Here is a 21,712-nt window from a genome sequence, read left to right on the forward strand (position 1 = left end):
TCAAAATGTGATCAGACTGAATGGATCAAATTTCATGCAGGTTATGATGCTCAAAACAATTTACAGACGTCTCTTTCAGAATGTAAGTCTGCGGGAAAAAGTCTTTTTGGGCCCAATAGCATCACATGACGTAATTAGATGGTTCGGCCGCTATGTGAAATTAGCTTCAAAGCCTGGTGCTGTTCTGTTCCTGGGTGTTTGGTGCTGCAGGGAGAACCTTATGTTCTATGCAGAAATGTGTGAACTATTACATTTGACTGCTGTGAGATATTAGTGTCGACCTTAAAGTTAAAATTCTGTCGTGTTCACTCTGAATGACAAACCTGAGATGTAAACTGTAGCACATGATGGTGTTAATGTGCAGAGCAGCAGAACAGTTGTAGCTTCATTCTGCTGGTGTGATAAACACTTTTATTTGTGCATAAGGAGATAATATAGAGGTGAAAGCACTTAAATGTTACTTCTATTATAAAAACATGAGGTGTGAGTCCTGTACCTCAGTCTATGGCTGTAAATTATATTCATGTAATATCATAGATAATGGAGACTTGACCTGAAATAATCGCCCTGCTGTTACACAGCCTCAGTTTTTGAGAGGATACTGTGCGTTGGACCTTGGAATCTGGATTCTCTCCATGAGGAAGGAGATAGTAAGCAAACATTTGTACTTCATCTACTCTGAGGAAGACACCTTTCCTCCTGTTACAAGTCCTGCAATTCCTTTTGTTTTTATCACCTGATGCATCCAGAACTCTAAACTGACCTCAGAACAAAGAACAGATCCAGAACTGACTGAACCCCAACACTGAATAGACTGAGGAACCCAAACAAACCACAGAACTGAACTTTGTTACTTTAGAGGAACTAAGGACATCGATATGGTTTATTAGGAAGTCTGTTATTGGTTTTAACTGTTTATCTGCTGAAATATCGTAGAGTAATATGGGTTTGCTATCAGCCTGCTGTGAAACTGTTTTATTGCCGTCTTAGGCTGTATAAGCTTTAATGAGATGAGAACCCCTGAAGAGCAACTTTATTAGTTGACTGACACGTTTCGGCTTGTGGCCTTCATCAGGGTCATCGTGTTTTATGATGACCCTGATGAAGGCCACGAGCCGAAACGTGTCAGTCTTCAGTTGAACCTTCCCTCAGCTACTGATGGAGTCCTCTACTTATCTTCAACTCCTCCCTACGAACGTAGAACTGGTCTGATATCCTTCTAACAACCCTGTGGTCATCAGGTTACATAACCGAGCTTCTTCAGACGTCTTTCCATATAATCAGCATCAATCATGAGACTGACCAGCAGAAGATGGTGATGATGATGATGGTGATGGTGATGCTAACAATGCAGTTATTTTTATGTGTAAAAAGTAGCATTTGGTCTCATTTATATGCATATGGAATAAGATGCAGATTTGGTGTGTATGAGTGTTTAAATGGGGGGCAAACAGGATTTTGCACAAGGCCCCCAAAAAGCTGGAAACAGCCCTGGAAACATAACGCTGAGAGCTCGACAGAAGGAGGAGAAGACTTATACATGTGCACCTGTGTGTGTTTTAGAGACTGTGTGTTTATGTAACTTTAATATACATCACCAGTGTGTGTGTGTGTGTGTGTGTGTGTGTGTGTGTGTGAACAGTAGCTGTATTGTGTGCAGACTGTAATCTGAACTCTGCCTTCACATTTTTCTCCTCTCTGGTCGTCTGTCGAGTTTAAATGAAGGAAAGAGCAGCTCCTCCATCACACACACACACACACACACACACACACACACACAGACACACACACACACACACACACGACTCAGCAGCTTTACATCTGAACTCTGGTGTTTCTGGTCTTTGTGTAACTTTTTGATTCCAGCTGTTCTAAAAATGAGAACATGAGGAGAAAAAGCTTCGATGGAATAAATAAATCAAATATTCTCTGACTGGTTTTTACTTAAAGTGAATTTTAAACACAGTTCTTGATTCTCATAAAGCTCCCAAAGTGCTCTCAAGTGCAACTTAATTTTTTAATACAGGAAAAAAAAGTTTTTTTCAATATTCTTTCTTCATTATTATAATTTTGTGGCAGTTACTTCTATCATTATTTCTCTGGTTAAAAATATGATTCAGGATTAACTAGAAATTGTGACTTGATCTTCACCCGAATCAAAAATCTATGAATGCAAATAATTATAAGAAAACAATACTTGATTATCAAAATATATTTGAATTTCCTGTATTAAATATTAAATAAGTGATAAGTTGACTCATAGTTTCAGCACCACAGTGAACTTTTGGATGATGATGTGACACATTCATAAAGTTCCTCATTAACAACTATTTAAATCAGATGTTACAGATGATTCAGTCTCACATTTATTTAGATTTTTTGTGGTGAGTCCAGCTTGGAGATTACAGACAGTAACCAATGACAACACAGCGAGCGTTCGTCTGACGAGCTGTAAAACAGATTCAAACTGACGTCTGAGCGACAAAACTGTCGCCTGTCGAGGAACTAATAAACCTTTCCAGAAAAAACGGAGGAATAAAATAATCATTCCTCAAATCTTCCTCTCGTTGCAGAACGTTAAATAAAAAGAGGATTGTGAGTTTGTCGCCTGCAGGCACAGCTGCTTCAAATATGTTTCCTCTGATTCAGTTCAGTTCTGGTTCAGTTCGTCCTCCGCTGACAGACACAGTCACGTTCTGTCCCTCGTTGTCAGAGTCTGCTCTCCCCCCTCACCTGTTGCTGTGGGAATTATCCAATCATTCAGTCTCACTCTCTGCTCCGCCACACCCCTCATTAGTTCAACCACCTTCACCTGGCGCTCCCACCTGCTCATCATCTGCAATCAAGCCAGTATATAAGCTGCCTCGGCCCACTCCCTCCTTGTCAGATTGTCTATGCTACTATGCTAAGTCGTCTTGCTTTCATCACTGGACTGACTTCCTGGTTTCTGATCAGCTTGTCTTCGACCATCGCTCCTCGTCTCTGCCCCGGTAAACCCACCAGCCTTCTGTCCCTGAGTTCCCTCTGAGTTCTGCCTGCCGGTTCCCTGGTCTTTGTCCGCTGTGGGAGTGGAAGATCGGGGTTCAATTTCCGGTGGAGTCATACTCATTAGAACTGTGTTTCTCCGACCGTGCTAATATTGCCTTGACATCGTGTGAAATAAAGACTGCAAAGTTCATACCAGTGTCGTTTGTGCTGCTATTGAGTCCATCCTATACCCGTTACACCTCGTCTTTAATTAACTTCTTTTCAACAACAAACCAATAAACACACAAACTGCAACAAAACACCTGCAGTAAATCTGACATCTATCACAGATTTCAAACTGTCCTGTAACATGAAGTTTTTTGGGGGAAATTTATGTCCAAATCTGACAAATTCAATATTATTGACATGAAGATTTTCAGGGTAGTTTAGTCTGGTTGAACTGGACTCTGGTTGGTTTTCATTGGACCAAAACTAACCTGTCATAGAGGAGGTGGTCTCTGTCCATTCACACACTAATCAGTAATCAGTACTAATCAGTCAGTATGAACAGGAAGAATAAATACAGCAAGAAAAACATCTTTCACTGCTCATTTGGGCTCCTGACTGTTGGTTTAAGACACTTGAAAAATTGTGAACTGGCCTTTAAAAAAAATGTTAACATTTGAGCAAAAGCTCTAGAAACACTCCATGATGTTTAGAAGAAGTTTATAAAACACAGAGTGTTAGTCGCTGAGGACCAGAGTGTGTTTGCGTGCTGACATTCAGAACAGTGTGAAACCACTTTAAAAGTGTCAGATATGAGATTATCCGACTGAAGCGTCTGCAGGCGGCTCTGACAGGAAGCCATGCGGCTGCAGATAGTTGGTCAGTAACAGTTTTATGGCTGTGCAGACCTCCATCAGCTGCTCACACAGTGAAGGACGCACTAATCATTGACTGGTCCTGACAGGCCTGAATATGAGCCTCTTATCAACACTGTTGTGTGGGGTGACTGAGCAGAAGTTATGCAACTGAGGGGCTGAAAAATAACTTTACGAGCTGTCCTCACTGTGAGCTGTTACAAGAGGAAATCCTGTCAGTGCTTTACTCTAATGGAAGGGTTGGAAAACAGCAGCATGAGGAACAAATCTGGAATTATTCTGATATTATTTGACCCACAAATATTCTCTGAAGTATCTATAATGCATATTTTTATCCCTCCACAGTCTGATGTGTCAGTGTGTAATATGTTTGGCTCATAGTGATGAACCTACAGAGAATTATCAGAGACTCTGCAGCTCCTCTCGGCTTTACAGAGCTTTATAGTGAGTTTCAGCTCATTGTTTATCTGTCCGGCTGCAGTTTTACTGTTCTGGTTCACTCTCAGCGCTCTCATAGCGTCGTTTTGGGCCGCAGCAGGCAGCTGTTTTCCAAAAAAAAAGCTGTAAAAAGCCACTGTACACTACCTGCTCAGCACCAAACAGCAAACAGACACAGTTAGCTGTAGACTAGCCGGTGAACATAGTGGAGCATTTAGCAGCTAAAGAGCCAGATATTTCCCTCAGGAGTTGGTAGAGAGTAAAAACAGAAGCTAAAAGAGAGTGAATATTGGATTTACATTCACCAGGTGGACAGAAACACGACTCCAACCATCAAAAATACAAAGATACTCGATTTATTATTATGTATGATACAGAAAAACTTCTAATCATCATATTTGAGAAGCTGCAAACAGCAAATTTTGTCCATTTTTGTTTAAAAAATGACTTTTATGATTAACTGATTATCAAAATAGTTGCTGTTGATCATTGCAGCTCTATTTTGGTCAAACTTTTCAGGCGTGTTTCAGAAATTTACTTCTGGTATTTAAATCCCAATGAAAATGACACAACTTTATCATTTAATAATCAATATGGACATAATAAAAACAAACATACTGAGCCTTTTTTTTTTTATCATTATTTGTTTGTTCGAGCTGAAGGAGAAACTGGCTGCAGCTCTGATGAAATTTCCAGATTCAGACAACGAAAACATAAACACAAACTGAACTTTCTGTTTCATGTTTCTGCGTGACGCCTGCAGAAACCTGCAGAGCTGCTGCTGCTGGAAATATGACCGTGGATTAATGAACACACACACACACACACACACACACACACACACACAGAGGCAGGAGTCAGTGAAGGGTAAATTCCACGGTGTGTGTTTCATCACTCCCTCCCTTCTCTCTACCTGGAGACAACCTGAAGGTCAAAGTGAGTCCAAGAACTAAAGAACCAACAAAGAAGTCCTGACAGTCGAGTCACCTGACCTGCAGTCAGCTGGTCTGAATCAGAAAAGTCAAAACAGAGTTCATGTTTATCTCCAGCATATCAGAGTCATATCTGAATCCATCCACTTCTCATCAAATTTATGTGACAAGTAAAGAATAAATCATTTGGAAGTGATTTATCGTTTCGTCTTCGTCTTTATGCAGATGATGCAGTTCTGTTGGTTTCACAGTCCAGCAGACGTTCCTGCAACAAAACACTGCTGCTGCTGCTGCTCTATAACAGCTTTCCTGTTGAAATTCTTTAAATCTCTATTAAAAACACATTCTTATAAACGTATTATGTGTTCTTTCTGTGTCACGTTAAACTCTTTATGGATCAAATGTCTTTATATTTGTATTGTCTTGATCATTACTGTTATTTTATATTTTATAAAGTGCTGCACAAATGAAGGTTGTCATTATTATTTAATCAGAGCTGCCTCCTCTGCTCTTCCTGAGGTTTTTTGGCTGTTGAAGCTTTTTGGAGGAGCTTTATTTTGTCTGAGTGGAGGGTCTGAGGACAGAAGATGTTTTGTGATATTCGGTTAGACAAATAAAAATGGACTTGACTTGAAATGGATAAAAGTCAGCAGCTCCAAATCTGAGTCCTCCATAGTGGACTTTTCCTTTTTTTTTTAAATAAAACTGTCCGTCATGAGTCCGACTGGGTTAGTAGTGAAATATAAATCAGTGGACTCAACATGGAGGTTGTGTGGAGGTCAGATGGAAGAAGCAAAGTTCTTTTTAAACAGAAGTTCAAACAAATATTTGATTTCAACATGTGTTGTTTTTCTCTACGTGTGTTGTCTAAACCACAAAACATCCCAGCTGTTACACAGTTTATTCAAACTTATTCTGTCGCCTCCTTGAATGCATTCTCATATATATCTCTCACATATGCTGGATGTATTTTCCAGCATAATTAGGATGGAGACAAACATTTAGTGTCAGATCTAAAAAAAAACAAAAAAACACTGGACACCGGTCATGTATATGTGATGTAATGCATTTTAATGCACAAGTAAATATATTCAACAGGAGGTAGAGCGGGTCGTCCACCAATCCGAAGATCAGCGGTTTGATTCCCGGCTCCTCCAGTCCACATGCTGATGTGTCCTTGGGCAAGATACTTAACCCCGAAATTGCTCCTGATGGCTGTACTATCAGTGTGTGAATGGGTGAATGTGATTTGTTGTGTAAAAGTGCAAGAGATAAGTCTGCAGTGATTAAAAGTAGGAACATCTACTGTAGCCTGGAAACATTAATCAATTTGGGAATGTTTGTCTGAGACTGAGGTTCAGTTTATATCTTATTAATTCTGTCTCATCTTCATCTAGTAAACAGAAATTTAGAATCACAGTTAAATATTTTGTCATCTTGGCAGTTCCTTCATCAATCATCATGATTCCTGCTATTAATTAAACAAAGCTGAGGGTTTATTTCTCTCATATTTGGAGCATTTTTTAGTTATGAAGGCTTGTAGATTCATAATTCATAGAGGGGATGTTGCACTGATTGATAATCTTCATATGACAAACTAATGAATCAGTGTTTCATGAGAACTTTCACTGAAACAGAATAAACATGTAAATAGATTTTAGTGAAGTTTGATGTTTGGAAGAAGCGATTGGTTTTCAGTGATGAAAACAGTGATGAAGAACATCTTGGTAAATGTTTTTCACTTGTTGTCTCCTGAGTTTCTGCATTTTTTTATGAATGAAAATAATCCAGCACACATGTGTGTCTCACATCCGTCCGTCTCTGCGTGTACTGATGCAGATTTATAAACATATTCTGAGGATTTCAGTCTCTGTTGAACTACAGTACGAACCGTTTCTAGTTCTTTTATTATTTTTATATTATGGAAACATAATTATGACATTCTGGCTCAAGATGGATCATCAGGTTTATATAATGATGTCAAAACCACCATATTTATAATCAGTTAATGCTGGAGCAGAACACATCATCATCCTTTTATCTTGTTCCACAAACTGGAAGAGGACAATACGACTAATCTTCATCCTCTGAGCGTAAATGCAGCGTGGAGGTGTTCAGGTTTGATGATGTTTTATAACGTTCTGCTGCATTCCAGCTTTGCAGAGCTGAGCAGATGTTCGGCTTCTGCACGCTTGCACAGGAAGTCAGAATGCATGACGACAACAACCAGCAGCAGAGAGGAAGAACACGACGCTCCAATACACCTGAACTCACCACAGGAAGTCATGCTGGAAGCAATGCACACCAGTCATGACTTTACTGCACATTTCTATGATATATTTTAGATTATATTATTAGATAATTGTGTATTTTGATAGATTTTGATCACCAGGGTTAATTCCTTATATGTGAAAAGTTTGATAATAAACCTGAAGTGGATGTTGAGAACAGTGAAGATGTTTCTTTGGAGGAACTGCAGAGGGTTTGATTCTGTTCAGAGTGCAGATGTTTGTTTGGAAATGTTGTGAAGATGATGATGTGTTTGAGTTTTCTTTATTTTTTTTTTAGTTAACTTTGCTTACCTGGTTGTTGTTTCTGCTTTTTTCTGTGTCTGTTGTTGCGTTTACTTGCTATATAAATAAAGATTACTTCAGGTGTTTCTCCTTGTTTGGAGTTTTTCTTTTCGTTTGCAGGTGTTTGAGTTTTTTCAGTGTAGTTTGAAGCACAGGTGAGTGGGTCCAGGTGTTTCTTGTTACTCTGACTGCAGGTGTCTGATTTCCTTTTTTGGTGAACAGGTGATTTATTTATTCTTCTTTTTTTCATTTTAACTGTGCCTACTCGGTTGTTGTTTCTGCATTTACTTGTTTAGAAAGGTTTTATATAAATTATTATTTGGTTTCTAGGACTGAACTTTCTGTGTTTTCCCTGTAATTGATTACATAACAGAGAGTATATTTGTTTATTATATTACTGACGTGTTGAGCTGCTTTCACTAACACTCATCACCCACAGTCCTACTATACAGGTATTATGTGTGTAAACGGTACATAACAGTGATGCAGGTACAAACAGCCCTGACTCTTTCAAACCTGTTTAACAATGACACAAAACACACACACACACACACACACACACACACACACACACACAGTAACCTGATCTGCTGATTCGGTGGTTTAGCAGCATCTGAAAACAAGCCGTCACCTGAACATTCAGAACTTTCTCTGCACTTTCTGGTCGAACTGAGACTGAACTCACACCTCATGTTGGTATTTATCTCAGTATAATATATATATATATATATATATATATATATATATATATATATATATATCAGTATGTTACAAAGAAACGTGTATATATTGTCTTACTTGTGGTATTTTTAAACCAACCTTTTATATGTATTCAATATCTAAGTATAATATTTATAGTAGTATACTTGACTGTATTTTAAGATGTTTCATGTATATGTTGGTTTGTCTGTCCTGCACTATGAGCTCATCACAGCTCGTTGCTACAACTTTTATCGTCATGGTAACTAGAGCAGCAATGATTAGTCGATTAATCGATTAGTTCCCAACTATTAAATTAATCTCCAAATAACTTCTGATAATCAATGAATCGTTTTGTTCAGAAGATAAAAGTCCAGCGTCTCAGATGTGAATATTTTCTGGTTTCTTTAGTCTCTGTGACATAAAACTGAACATCTTCAGGTTGTGGACAAAACAAGACAACTTGTGGACGTTAGTTTCAGTCCTGATGGCAACAAAGTTCATTCAACTCAACTCATGTCAACATGTTTAACAAAAGGAGTCTCAGTTAGAGACTGAGCAGTGAAGACCTCTAATCCAACCATCAGTGCACCTTTTTCCCTTTAACTACATGCTGTGACATTATAAGGTCGAGTAGATTCCAGTGTGTGTGTGATTACAGTGATAACAGCTGACAGACTACTGCTCACTGTGATTACAGGTACCGCAGACACTCAACATGTTTCAGCTGTTTTCATTTTGTTTTTCTATGTAACTCACTGAGGTGTTTTTAATAGTTTCTGGACAACAACGGAGGAATAAGATATATCAGGCTTTAGATACACACAATACTTGTTAGTAGATCAGTTCATCGTTGGTTTGGATCCAAACATGAAGACAAAATAGAGAAAATCAGAAGATTCGGACAGGAAACAAAGGTCTAAGACTTGAACATGCTATGTGTCAATCAATAATACCAACAGGGAGGCGTCAGATCATCTGCAGCAGGACAACGAGCCCAAACATCCATCCAGAGTCATAAAGATCTATCTTCAGCAACTAGAAGAACAAGCAGTCCTGCAACAGTCAGTCTGGGATTAACATGAAGACACAGCAGAAGAAGAACTGTGGCGACTTCTCCGAGACGCAGGAACAACCAAGAACTGCTGCTCACAGCAACATATTGATTTACTTTCTGCTGTTTACTCAACTTTGGATCAAAATAATTGATCAATAAATGAATGAATTCAATTCATGGCACTATTTTTTGAAAGCACCTTCACTTTAAGTGCCTCAAAACGTTTGCACGGTTCTGTACATACGGTATATATTCTGTCACAGTGTAACACAATGAGACTTATACAGGAAAATAACTTTTGTAACATGTAAACAAGGGTGTGGAGGAACACACACACACACACACGCACTTGAATCATTCATTACTAAACAGCAGAGTAAACAGGGTGCGATAAACAATAGACGTCCTTAGAAAGTTTCCAGGACCGGCCCAATACCTATGATCACACACACACACACACACACACACACACACGTTTGTCTTTCCATACTTATGAGCACCCTCAGTGACATCATACATTCCTTAGCTAACCTGAGCGTTAACCAGCACATCAAACTGTCCTGAGAGGGTTTGTCCCACAGTGAGGAGCTCATTAACCAGGTGTAAAACTTCCCAAACAGATTCCAGTGTCCAGCGGAGAATTACAGCATCAATGAAAACCAGTCGAGTTCACCTTCACCAACCTGTCTGTCTGTCTGTCTGTCTGTCTGTCTGTCTGTCTGTCTGTCTGTCAACCTTTCATTGTCGCTGTCAGGGTCTAAAATAGCCGGCAGACTGTCGACAGACGCTGATAAGATCAGTCAGGCTAGTATGAAAACAAACTGGACGACAGCTTTAACACAGAGAGAGAGAGAGAGAGAGAGTTTGAGATGTAAAGTATTCAAGTACAGAGGCAACACAACCTGTCCTCATGCCGTCTGACTGCACTTTATATTAAAACAGTACAAAATCATTCTCAATCATTATGTTAAAATAATACAAAACAATTACACCAACCTGCTGTCGAGCAAAAATCAACATCAGCTTTGATGATAAAAGGTAGAAAAGTTGTTGCAGTTTGGTGGCCTGATGGTTGAAGGTGAGCAGTGATGGAAACTAACTAAGTACATTTACTCAACTACTTCACTTAAGTACAGTTTAGATGGTATTTGTACTTTACTTTTAGTATTTCCATGTGATGCTACTTTCTACATTTCAGTAGGAAATATTGTACTTTCTACTCCACTACATTTATTTAACAGCTTTAGTTACTTTTCAGATCAACATTTTATACGTGTTTTTATTTATTTGACTATCTGACAGTGTATAACATTAGATTTACCTTGACAACATTAAAATGCTGCTTACATGTCAATGAAAAAGCATTAAAATCCCAATAAAATAAATGTAGCACTAAATTGAGCCATTTTGCATATCGAGTACTTTAACTTTTGATACTTTAAGTACATTTTACTGCAAATACTTCTGTACTTTTACATGCATTGAATACTTTTACTTGCAATGGAGTCATTCACTGTTGTATTTCTACTTTTACTTCAGTAAAAGATCTCAGTTCTTCTTCCACCACTGAAGGTGAGAACATGAACCTCAGCGTCCAGACGGGGACGTTTGTTACGTCTTATTTCCCGTCTCTCTCTCTCTCTCTCCTCTTGTTTCCTGTCCTCTCTCTTCTATCGTCTCAATAAGTATTTAACGCCTCCCAAGAGAGGGAACGAACTCCCCAAAACTTCAAGAATACAACGCTCTATGTAAGAAAAACATCTAAACACTTTCAGTTCCCTTTCAGGCAGCTCAGGTGTTTAAGTAACAAAATTCAAACGCTGGGACGTCACGGTGGCTCGGAGGCTTAGACATGTATCACATGACCCACAACGTTTCCAGCTCAAATCCATCTGGAGATCTCTGTCGCATGTCATTTGAACTCTTTCTCTGTCGCTCCCTGCACATTTCCTGCCTGCTTCTCAACTGTTTACTGCTAACAATCAAACATAGTTGACACATCTGTATGATTGAAACAAGCCAGTGTCATCATCAGGGTCAAACCCCCGGAAGAAAAGTTTGTTTTTCAAGGTCAAAGTTTTTCCTCAGCTGAGTGAGTTTCTCCAATAAAAGATCAACAAGAGCCTCTTTCACTGAACATAACTTTTTTCAGTTTTGTAGAACAAAGAGACGACACAAGTAGAAGTCTAAAAAAATGTGACAAAAACTATAAAAATCATAATGTTAGTTCTGAAACGTACAACAGACGATCACAAATGAAGCTTGAGCCACTTCAGGCAGGCTTCTTGAGCCCCCTGTCATGTGACATACTCCTCTTACTGCAACATATATCCAACGCAGCCTCGGCACGTACTTGTATTGTAGATGTCAGTATCCAGGTTTCCGTCCAAATGTATCAACGATTTTAACGGAATTTCCAGGAAATCAGTAAAAGAAAATGTGAATGTTTGCTCTGTATGCATCTGTTCTTACCTGACAGCGGCTCTCTGGGTTTGACCTCCTCCACCACCTCCTCCTTCACCGGCTGCTCCTCAGGGCCCTGGGACGAGTGGTCGGCCATGGACTCCCTCTTCAGCTTCCCCAGACCCACCATCTTCATGAAGGACAGGCGGCGGCTGGTGGTGTCGCACTCGCTCTCCGAACAGTTCAGCTCGCCATTGGTGAGCGACTCCTTACGGGAGCTGAGGGTGTCGCGATATTTCCCCGCAAATCTGGGAGGGACCGGAAGGAAAGAATGAAAGTGAATCCCATTATCCCACTTTACCTTTACAAACTCCCATCACTCCAATTTACCACTTTACTTCCATAAACTCCTATCATCCCACTTCAGCTCCACAAACTCCCATCACCCCACTTTACCTTTACAAACTCCCATCACCCCACTTTACCTTTACAAACTCCCATTACCCCACTTTACCTTTACAAACTCCCATCACCCCACTTCACCTTTACAAACTCCCATCACCCCACTTCACCTTTACAAACTCCCATCATCCCACTTCACCTTTACAAACTCCCATCATCCCACTTTACCTCTTTACTTCCACAAACTCCCATCACCCCACTTTACCACTTCAGCTCCACAAACTCCCATCACCCCACTTTACCACTTCAGCTCCACAAACTCCCATCACCCCACTTTACCTCTTTACTTCCATAAACTCCCATCATCCCACTTTACCTCTTTACTTCCACAAACTCCCATCACCCCACTTTACCACTTCAGCTCCACAAACTCCCATCACCCCACTTTACCACTTCAGCTCCACAAACTCCCATCATCCCACTTTACCTCTTTACTTCCACAAACTCCCATCACCCCACTTTACCACTTCAGCTCCACAAACTCCCATCACCCCACTTTACCACTTTAGCTCCACAAACCCCCATCATCCCACTTTACCTTTACAAACTCCCATCACTCCAATTTACCACTTTACTTCCATAAACTCCTATCATCCCACTTCACCTTTACAAACTCCCATCACTCCAATTTACCACTTTACTTCCATAAACTCCTATCATCCCGAATTACCTTTACAAACTCCCATCATCCCAATTTACCTCTTTACTTCCATAAACTCCCATCATCCCACTTTACCACTTTATCTCCACAAACTATCATCCCACTTTACTTCCACAAACTCCCATCATCCCACTTTAGCTCCACAAACTGCCATCATCCCATTTTACCACTTTACTTCCATAAACTCCTATCATCCCACTTTACTTAAAAATCCTATCTTCCCACTTTAACTCAACAAACTCCACTGATCCTTATTTACCTTGACAAACTCCACTCCCACTTTACCTCGAAACCTCCACAATCTCTCTAAACCTGAACAAAGTCTTTTTTATCCCACTTTACCTCAACAAACCCCTGATCCCTCAATACATTGATACATTACCTTCTCTAATGCCCTGAGTCCTCTTGTCCCTCTTTACCTTGACAAAGCCCCATAATCCTTCCTAACCTTACAAAACAGCGTTTGTCCCTCTTTACCCTAACACATTTTGTCCCTGTTTACCTGAGCAGACTTCCTTCAGAGCTTCTCCTCCCCCTCTTCTTCTTCTCTGCAGGTGAGGGCGCTCCCTGTGACCCCTGTGGAGAGGGCGTAGCGCTTCCTTTGCTCCTCCCCGACACCCTCAGGTTCTTCCCCAGCTTTCCCAGCGTCTTCAGCGGGGACGTGAACTTGAAGGAACCCTTCCCTGACCCTCCTCCTCCTCCTCCTTTCCCCTTCTTCCCCTCATTGGCCTCGTTCTCATCCTCCTCGTCCTCAAACGGGTTGCGGTCTCTGGGCACGTCGCCGTCAAGGAGCGAGCTGCCAGGCGACCAGTGGTTGCCGTGGCCCCCGTTGTCATGGATGCTGTCATCGTCATTGTCGAAGGGGTTGTGGTGGTGGTGGTGGGGGGTGATGTTGAGGCTCATCCTGCGCAGGATCAAGGCGTTCTCTAGCGTTGGACCACCGCCTTTCAGGCGTACTGGGAGGTTTTTGAGGATGGGCATGATGGAGCTGGGGGAGGGGGGGCAGGGAGGGAGGAACCTGGGGGAGAGAAGGACACGTGTAAGGTACTTTAGGCAACCAAATAAAACAAATGTTCCCATTAAACTGCTCGGCAACAAATATTTTAGATAAAATTCCAAACTTCAAGTTAAATTATCCAAAAACAAACAAACACTTCCATCCATTCTGTCTGCTGATGAAGACCATGTGATGTGGTTAAATGCCCAAAAAATACTAGAAACTGGACCTTGAGTTAAGATTATGTGCTTATATATATAACATATATATAACATTTCCGAATTAACTTTCATGCTCAAGACTTCTGACATTTTTTAGTTTTCCATTTATCAGACATGCAGGATGACCATCGCTCCACTTGGATAAATGTTTGTAACGTTCTGGAAGCATCAATGAGTCCAAACACTCAGATTTATTCAGTATTTCAGTTTATTTTGAGCTTTTAATCTATCAGAGCTTCATCAGCGTGTACCTTCTGATGAAGCTCTGATAGACGTCTGATCTCATACATGAAATAAAATGGAAAAAAACAAAACAAAACAGACAATCTAAAATGTAAAAACAATCAAAAAAACAAATGTTGCTGTGTTCATATCTGTGTTTCCTGTCTGCAATAATCTCCCTCTGGGACGCTAAAGACTAAATATCTAAATTATATCATATTTAACTCCCATCCTGTTCCCTTATCTTGTTTTATTTTGCTTGTTTGTTTTCTTTTTTCTTCCTGTCTTCCGTCTATTTTACTGTTAAACATGATTTTAATCTATTTTTAAATCATAATATACAGTATTTATAGATATTTTTTCTTTTCTCTTGCAGAAACGTTTTAACCTTTTGTTGTTTTGTTTGTTTGTTTGTGTGTGTGTGTGTGTGTGTGTGTTTTTTGTGTTTGACATTCATTCTGTGGTTTGCCAACATTAAAAAATAAAGGTTAGTTTATAAATTAAATTATTACTGACTAATGGATGACTAATCGTGTCATTTAATCATTTAATTTCCTTTTTTAATGTATAATTTAATTGGAAATGTTTTACACCTGTTGTGTTCTCTGCCATCTGTGACTGAACTCAAGTCAGTTACACTTTATGACGGCTGGTCTGATAATGTGGTGTTGACGGTTACCATGGAAACACATCCGTCTCCTCCTGCGAGAGATGCCCGGGTCAGTTTAGGATGAGGACAGAGGAGGAGTCCCTCATTTCCTTTTCTGTTTGTTTTATATTCCTCACAGGTTATATAACATTTCACCCACCTGTCCATCACCACCCAGTTATACTGCAAACAGTTAATCCAGGAAGATAAAACTGACGTGATCACACCCTTTGTAACCATCTGCTGAGTTGTAAAACTGCTGTAAAACCGCCCAAATAGTTAAACTCCAGTAGAATAAAGTTTGTTTTATTGTGTTTATGACGCTATAATACCATCGGTGGAGTCGACTATTAAACACAGTCTAGTTTTACATGATGTGGAACAAGCTGATTATTCTAGTATTGATTAAATTAGACCTGCAACGATAAGTTAATTAATCAGAAACTGAATATGCAACTACTTTGATAGTTGATTAACTGTTTGAGTAACTATTGAAGCAAAAATGCTGAACATTTGCTGGTTTCTTAAATATGTCAGATTTTCTGCTTTTTTTGTTTCTTATCGCTGTAAACTGAATATTTTGAGGTTTTTTAAATTCTTGGTCACACAAAACAAGACATCTGAAGACGTCACATTGGACTGTGGGAAATTAAACCAGTCTATTTTTTATTATTATCTAACATTTTTTTAGACTAAACAATCAGAAGATTGTGGCAGATTAATTGATAATGACAATATTTATTAGTTGCAGCCTTAAAATACAGATTATAAAGCACATAATTGTGAAAAAAGTTTGAATTCATGTTAATAAATCAGCTTTCAGACCCACAAAGCAAAGTTGTGATCATTAGTGAAGAATGTTAATAAGTTAATAAGCTGATCAGACTGATCAGTTCAACATCAGAGCTCTTAAAGTGTTTCATGAAGCTGCTGCAGCGCAAAGTAGCTAGCAGAGCTAACTGAGCTAACTGAGCTAACTGAGCTAACTGGGCTAAGTGAGCTAACTGGGCTAACTGAGCTAGTTAATGGTGCAGAAACCCAGAAATAATTTGGTAGCTTTTTATTTAATTCATCAATCTCCATGATTTATTGTATTTTAATCATAATAAAACTGTAATTTAAGCTAATAAATACAGTAAACACATGATGCTGGGAAAGTGGAAATGTTTTAGCACCAAGCTAACAGAGATCAGCTGACCATCAGCCCCGTGCGGGCAGATCAGTCGGGCTCCTGCGGTACCTCATCAGTGAGGATTTCATGGAGAATTTGCTCACTCAAGGACACCTGGAATATTTTCAAGGACCCCTAAAACATCCCCAATGACTCCTAAGGAAAATGCTGCTCTCTGATTGGCTGGCAGGTGTCTGGTGAAAGCATCCATGTGCTCATGTCAAACAGGTCAGCTGCTCTAAATCAGCGCTGAAGGTGTGTTAACCTGCAGGTAACCATGGCGACAGTGCTGATGCTGTAGGCCCATGTATGTACAGATGTAGCCACTCCCAGTTATAAACCAGCTGATGTCGCACAGCCATAAACCAGTAAGACACAAGCTCATAAACTGGTCAAACATTAACGCAGGCAGCTGGAGGTTTTTACTGAGCTGTAATGATTCAAGGAGACGTTCTTAATGTTTAAATACGAAGTCACTTTGCTTGTTTCCTCTGAACTTTAACTCTCATTATCTCATGACAACTTTCAGTGTGCAAACACTGATAAGAGACTCAGGTACAAACTGATCTGAGAGCAGCTTCACCTCCAAAATCGTATCTGGATTCATATGAAACTGTGTGGAAACATTTAAATATGTTTAACTGCAGCCGAACAATGAAAACATTCAGTACAAATAGAATTAAAACTGAAATAAAACAGAAAAGAGTTTAGTAAAATGAGGGAACGTGGGTAGAAAATGCAATCTCCTACAGAGAGTGATGCATTCTGGGTTGTTTGTAGCATTAATGTTGCTAGGCTAGCAAGTTTCTTCCAGTGAGTCTGTTAGCGTCAGTCAGAATAAATGTGTTCACACGAGAATCCATCTTCTTTAAGTTACACGTTTGTGTCTGAACCAATCAGCTTCCTGTGAGCATTCTCACATGATCTTGTGACGGTTTCATCCAATCACCTGCCAAGTATTGTTTGTGAACGCGCCTGCACGGACGACTTCTCAGACGGTTCTGTGTAACAAACCATCTAAAGCGTGTTAGTCAGACAGCGGAGGGAGACTCGCTGCTGCTGCTTCCTCCGTTACTGTGTGTCGTCCCGCTGTCGCCTTTTTAATGACATACAGCTGCGGTGGACAAATACCTGGCTCATGGGCCAAATCTGCCCCTCTTAACAAAAAATGTTGGGCCCTCCTAAGAAAGCTGAAGTTTGTATTTTCATAATTTACATCAAGACTTTTACATAACTTTTCACAAATTTACTGTAGAGAACAAATGAAAGTGAAGACGTGTGTGAGTGTGTTACTGCTCCCACAGCAGGAGACGCATCCTCATCATCCTCATCATCCTCATCATGTGTCAACTCTTAATTCCTTCAGTCTATTGGACCAGAACTTTATAAATAAAACATACTGTATATTCACTTATGAGTCATTTTTAGCTAAATGAGTATCATCTGCCATCAGATACAATCCTAAACTGTTAAATCAACTTTATTTTTAAATGAACTGTTACAGCTGTAGTGTTGTGGATGTGTGTGTTTCCCCCCCGCCCCCGCCTCCCTACTGGTGGATCATACTGGTGGTGAATAAGCCAGTTGGCAGCATGTGTGACAGTTAACCAGTGCTTCCAGTGCTCGTGTACTGGGATCAGTAGGACGGTGATTGTTTTTAACTTTAGCTTAACGTAGTTTACGTTTGTCCGTTGGTGGAACGGCCTCTTCCTCTCAAAGAAGAAGTCGGTTTTCCAGTCGGTGTTATTGGAAATTCCTGCGAAACACTGATCTTTTGTTTATATTGTAAATAAATTCTTTATTTCATTCACATCTGTTTCCCTCTCTTCCTTTTCCTCGGGTTAATTTTTATCGTTACTTCCCTCATCCTCTGGACGTAACAGAATTAAAAGAAATAAACAAAACATATAGGCCCTGAGTTTCCACTGTGTTGTTTAAAAGGCTCGTTAATGAAAAGTAGTGAAGAAGAAACTGTCCGGCGGTTGAACCTGAACGCTGATGTACATGATGAGTTTATGAAACGTAAAACAGAAGAAGAAGAACCAAACTCACACTCAAGAGGTTCTTCACAGTTCAGGTCAGAAAGATCCAGCTTACAGTGGAAAAGAGCTAACTATGGACTGTTTCCATGGTTACGAAAAACAGTTTGTAACAAAAGTGAGCGATGTTGATTAAGTGTGTGTGTGTGTGTGTGTGTGTGTCTATTTCTGGCAGCAGCAGTGTGTCCTGAGCTGGTGAGACTGGAAACCAACAACATGAACAACATCCGCTCCCAGTCCACCTCTCTCTCTCTCTCTCACACACACACACACACACACACACACACACACACACACACACACACACACGCCCAGCGGGCAGGGTGAAGTGGGAAGTGATTCAGCGGTGTTGGTTCCATAAATACCCAGCAGCCCCAGCGGCAGGCTCAGGAAGCCCACGGCGGTGCTGTTTTCTTCAAGAGGGTCGCAGGGCATCGCGGAAGCTTCTGGACACAAACAATAGGAGCGGAAAGGACAGCGATAGTGTGACGGACAGAGCCGAGGACTCCTGGGCCTCTGCTGACCGCCGCCGGGCGCGGTCCAGGCTCCGCCTCCAAACATCCAGAACCAGAGTGGTTTTAATCAAAGGTGGCAGCGAGAGAGAGGACGAGCAGCTCTCCTCTGTCCTTCAGTTTCACGTGTTTGTGACCTTTGACCTCAGCTGCACGCGTGTGTCTCATGCTGTTGTTCACACCTCGCACCGTTATTGATTAACTTGCCGATCACTTTCTTAATTAATCATCTGTCAGAAAGTGTCAATAAATAGTGAAAAATGTTCATCACGATTTCCTGAAACCCAGCTGGAAACGTTCAAACAGTCAGATTCAGTTTATCATCAAATAAAGACAAAGAAAACCAGTAAAACCAGTAAAACTCACTTCTGAGAAGCTGCAACCAGTAAATATTTGGCTTTTTTTTTGCTTTCAGTCATCTTAAACCAATAATCAATTATTAAAATAGTTGCAGATCAATTAATCAACTAATTGTTTCAGCACTAGTTGAGTGTGAGAATGTTTTAAGGATGCGTTTCATCCTTAATAAAAAGCTTCTGCTGTTTTATTTGTGGTTTATTGTGTTTTTTTTTAACTTCATGTTTGAATCAGTCCTGCAGTGATTCAACGACTCGTTCACAGAGTATCTGGACTTACTGACAAATTAAAAACAGAAGAATCTGAGCAGCGGAGGTGGAGATATCCTGGATCCTACGTTTCCCATGAGGCAATTGGATAATAATACTGAATATGTTTTTCTACTGACAGAAAAAGACATTTGAAAGCATCACTTTAGACTCTGATAACTGTCGAGAGGACGTTTTTCATTCATGACATTTTGATGACATCAAGACTTCAACAGCCTGTTTCTGTTCATCCATGTGCATCTTCATCTTTTCCTCCTTCATCACTTCATCTGCTGCAACAGTTTTCATGTTTCTGTAACATCAGTCAGTTAAAACCGAATCCGTCTCTAAAGTATCTGATGAGCTTCCATAAGTGTTTTCTAACCTCCACATTCCTGCAGCAGAGAGTCATCTCGTCATCTCTGAAGAAAAGAACTTAAGATGAAATGATTTATCTTGAAGTGATGTTATCTGTCGTCCTGCTCTGATGCCGTCTTGACGCTGAGCGGTTCGAGCGGTTTGTGCGGTTTGGTGTAAACAGTCAAAACCACCAAATCTGAGTCTAAATGACCTTTAAACACTGACGCTGTCGATGCAGCCGCAAGCTAAAGCTCTGCTAGAACTCATTAAACTCATTCATTAAATATGTGCTGTTGGATCTTTGAGAAACATCATCACATCTGTCAGAAACTTCACTGATTCAATCATCTTGTTTCTATAGTTTCATCTACTGGCTCGTGTATAACATGTTTAATGTTTATGTATCTCAGTTCAGCTTCGTCGTCCTTGTTTCTGGCTTGTTTGTGTTTGTGTATCTTCCATCGAGAGCCACTAGAAACCGGACTCAAATTCCTTGCACGCGTAAACATACTTGGCCGGTAAAACTGATCGTGATCCTGATTGTGAATCTGTTTTAACATCTCTGCAGTTCAGCTGAATCCTGGAAGAAGTTCAGTCATTTTTCTACTTCCAGAGAGCAGATGAAGCAGTTTTTCTTCTCTGCTGAGTGTAAAACTCACTGAAAACATCACGAGTCCAACAGTTTAATCATCTCGGACTTTTACTTGAATTTGGACCATTTAGGACTCGTCGCCTGCGTCGGCTAGGTTGGTTAGGTTTAAGCTCAGAGAGCGAGAAGGTCAGCGACTTCTAGACAAACCGAACACGAAGAAGTGATTCAAAGGTTGCGGGTTCGAGTCCCAACAGACAGACCGGCTCCTCTGACTGACTCGTCCTTCATCACAAACATGTTTCCATCAGAATTAAAATTAAATATCCGCCTGGCTGTGACACGTTCACTGTCATCACGTGAACTCTGAGAAACACGTACTGCAAGACGAGACTTAAAGGACGAGTTCACAATATTTCAAGTGTGTCTTAAAACAACAGTTAGGAGAACAAATGAACATTAAAGCTGTTTTTTCTTGCTGTAATCATTCCTCCTGTTCATACTGACCATTAGAGGATCCCTTCATAATGACCTTACAATGGAAGTGATGAAAGTTTATCTGAAGCTAATATGAAGCTTCAGCGTCCAAATGAGTCAAATCAAGTAGATATCTTTCAACGTTACAGTCTTTTTAGTGCCAAAGTTCCTCTTTTTGTTACTATACTTCCACCTGCAGCTCAACAGGGAAACACTGTCCGAGGAAACACAAAGAGGGAATTTGATGCTAAAAAAGACTGTAAATGTGTCAGATATCCACTTGATATGACTAACTCAGACTGCTGAAGCTGAATAGAAGCTTCACTTTTAAATGACTGTGTGGACACACTGTGGATTTTGGCCTCCATCACTAACATTGAAAGCACATTTGAAGGATCTTTTAATATCCAGTATGAACAGGAGGAATGATTACAGACACCTGACTGCTGCTTTAACACACATTTGAATAATTGTGAACCTGTTCTTTAGAGTAAAGTCTGCAGAAAGGACTAAATATATGAACCAGACCATCAGCTGAGCGTTTAGGAACATGCAGGAAGAATAAAAGCACCATTCACTCACATCATCAGCTGCTAAAAACAAATAAATAAAAGAATAAACAAAGAGGAAAGTTTAAAATCTGTAAGTGTAAATATGTTTTGTGCCTCGGCGAGTCTTCAGCTCTTCACCTTCACGTGATCTTCAACATTTAAACATCGTGTGGAGGTAAAGAGGTTGCGACCTTTCAGCGTCACAAAACACAAACAGGAAACCAGGAAGAGAAGCAGATATCCAAT

The 21,712-nt window shown here is 40.1% G+C and overlaps 1 protein-coding gene across 1 annotated transcript in view; it reads right to left on the minus strand.

The window, feature by feature from the left end:
- The window catches only part of LOC122983597 (tumor necrosis factor alpha-induced protein 2-like), a 54,042-nt gene that overhangs the window by 20,948 nt on the left and 11,382 nt on the right, over positions 1-21,712 (minus strand). Inside the window, exons 2-3 of the mRNA XM_044353516.1 lie at positions 13,576-14,091; positions 12,020-12,258 (exon numbers count right to left, since the gene is read on the minus strand). Coding sequence (XP_044209451.1) covers positions 12,020-12,258; positions 13,576-14,054 — 718 coding nt within the window. The 5' untranslated portion in view covers positions 14,055-14,091. The remainder of the gene's footprint in view (positions 1-12,019; positions 12,259-13,575; positions 14,092-21,712) is intronic.

Source organism: Thunnus albacares, chromosome 6 (genome assembly GCF_914725855.1).
Source record: "Thunnus albacares chromosome 6, fThuAlb1.1, whole genome shotgun sequence".
Classification (NCBI taxonomy): Eukaryota; Metazoa; Chordata; class Actinopteri; order Scombriformes; family Scombridae; genus Thunnus; species Thunnus albacares.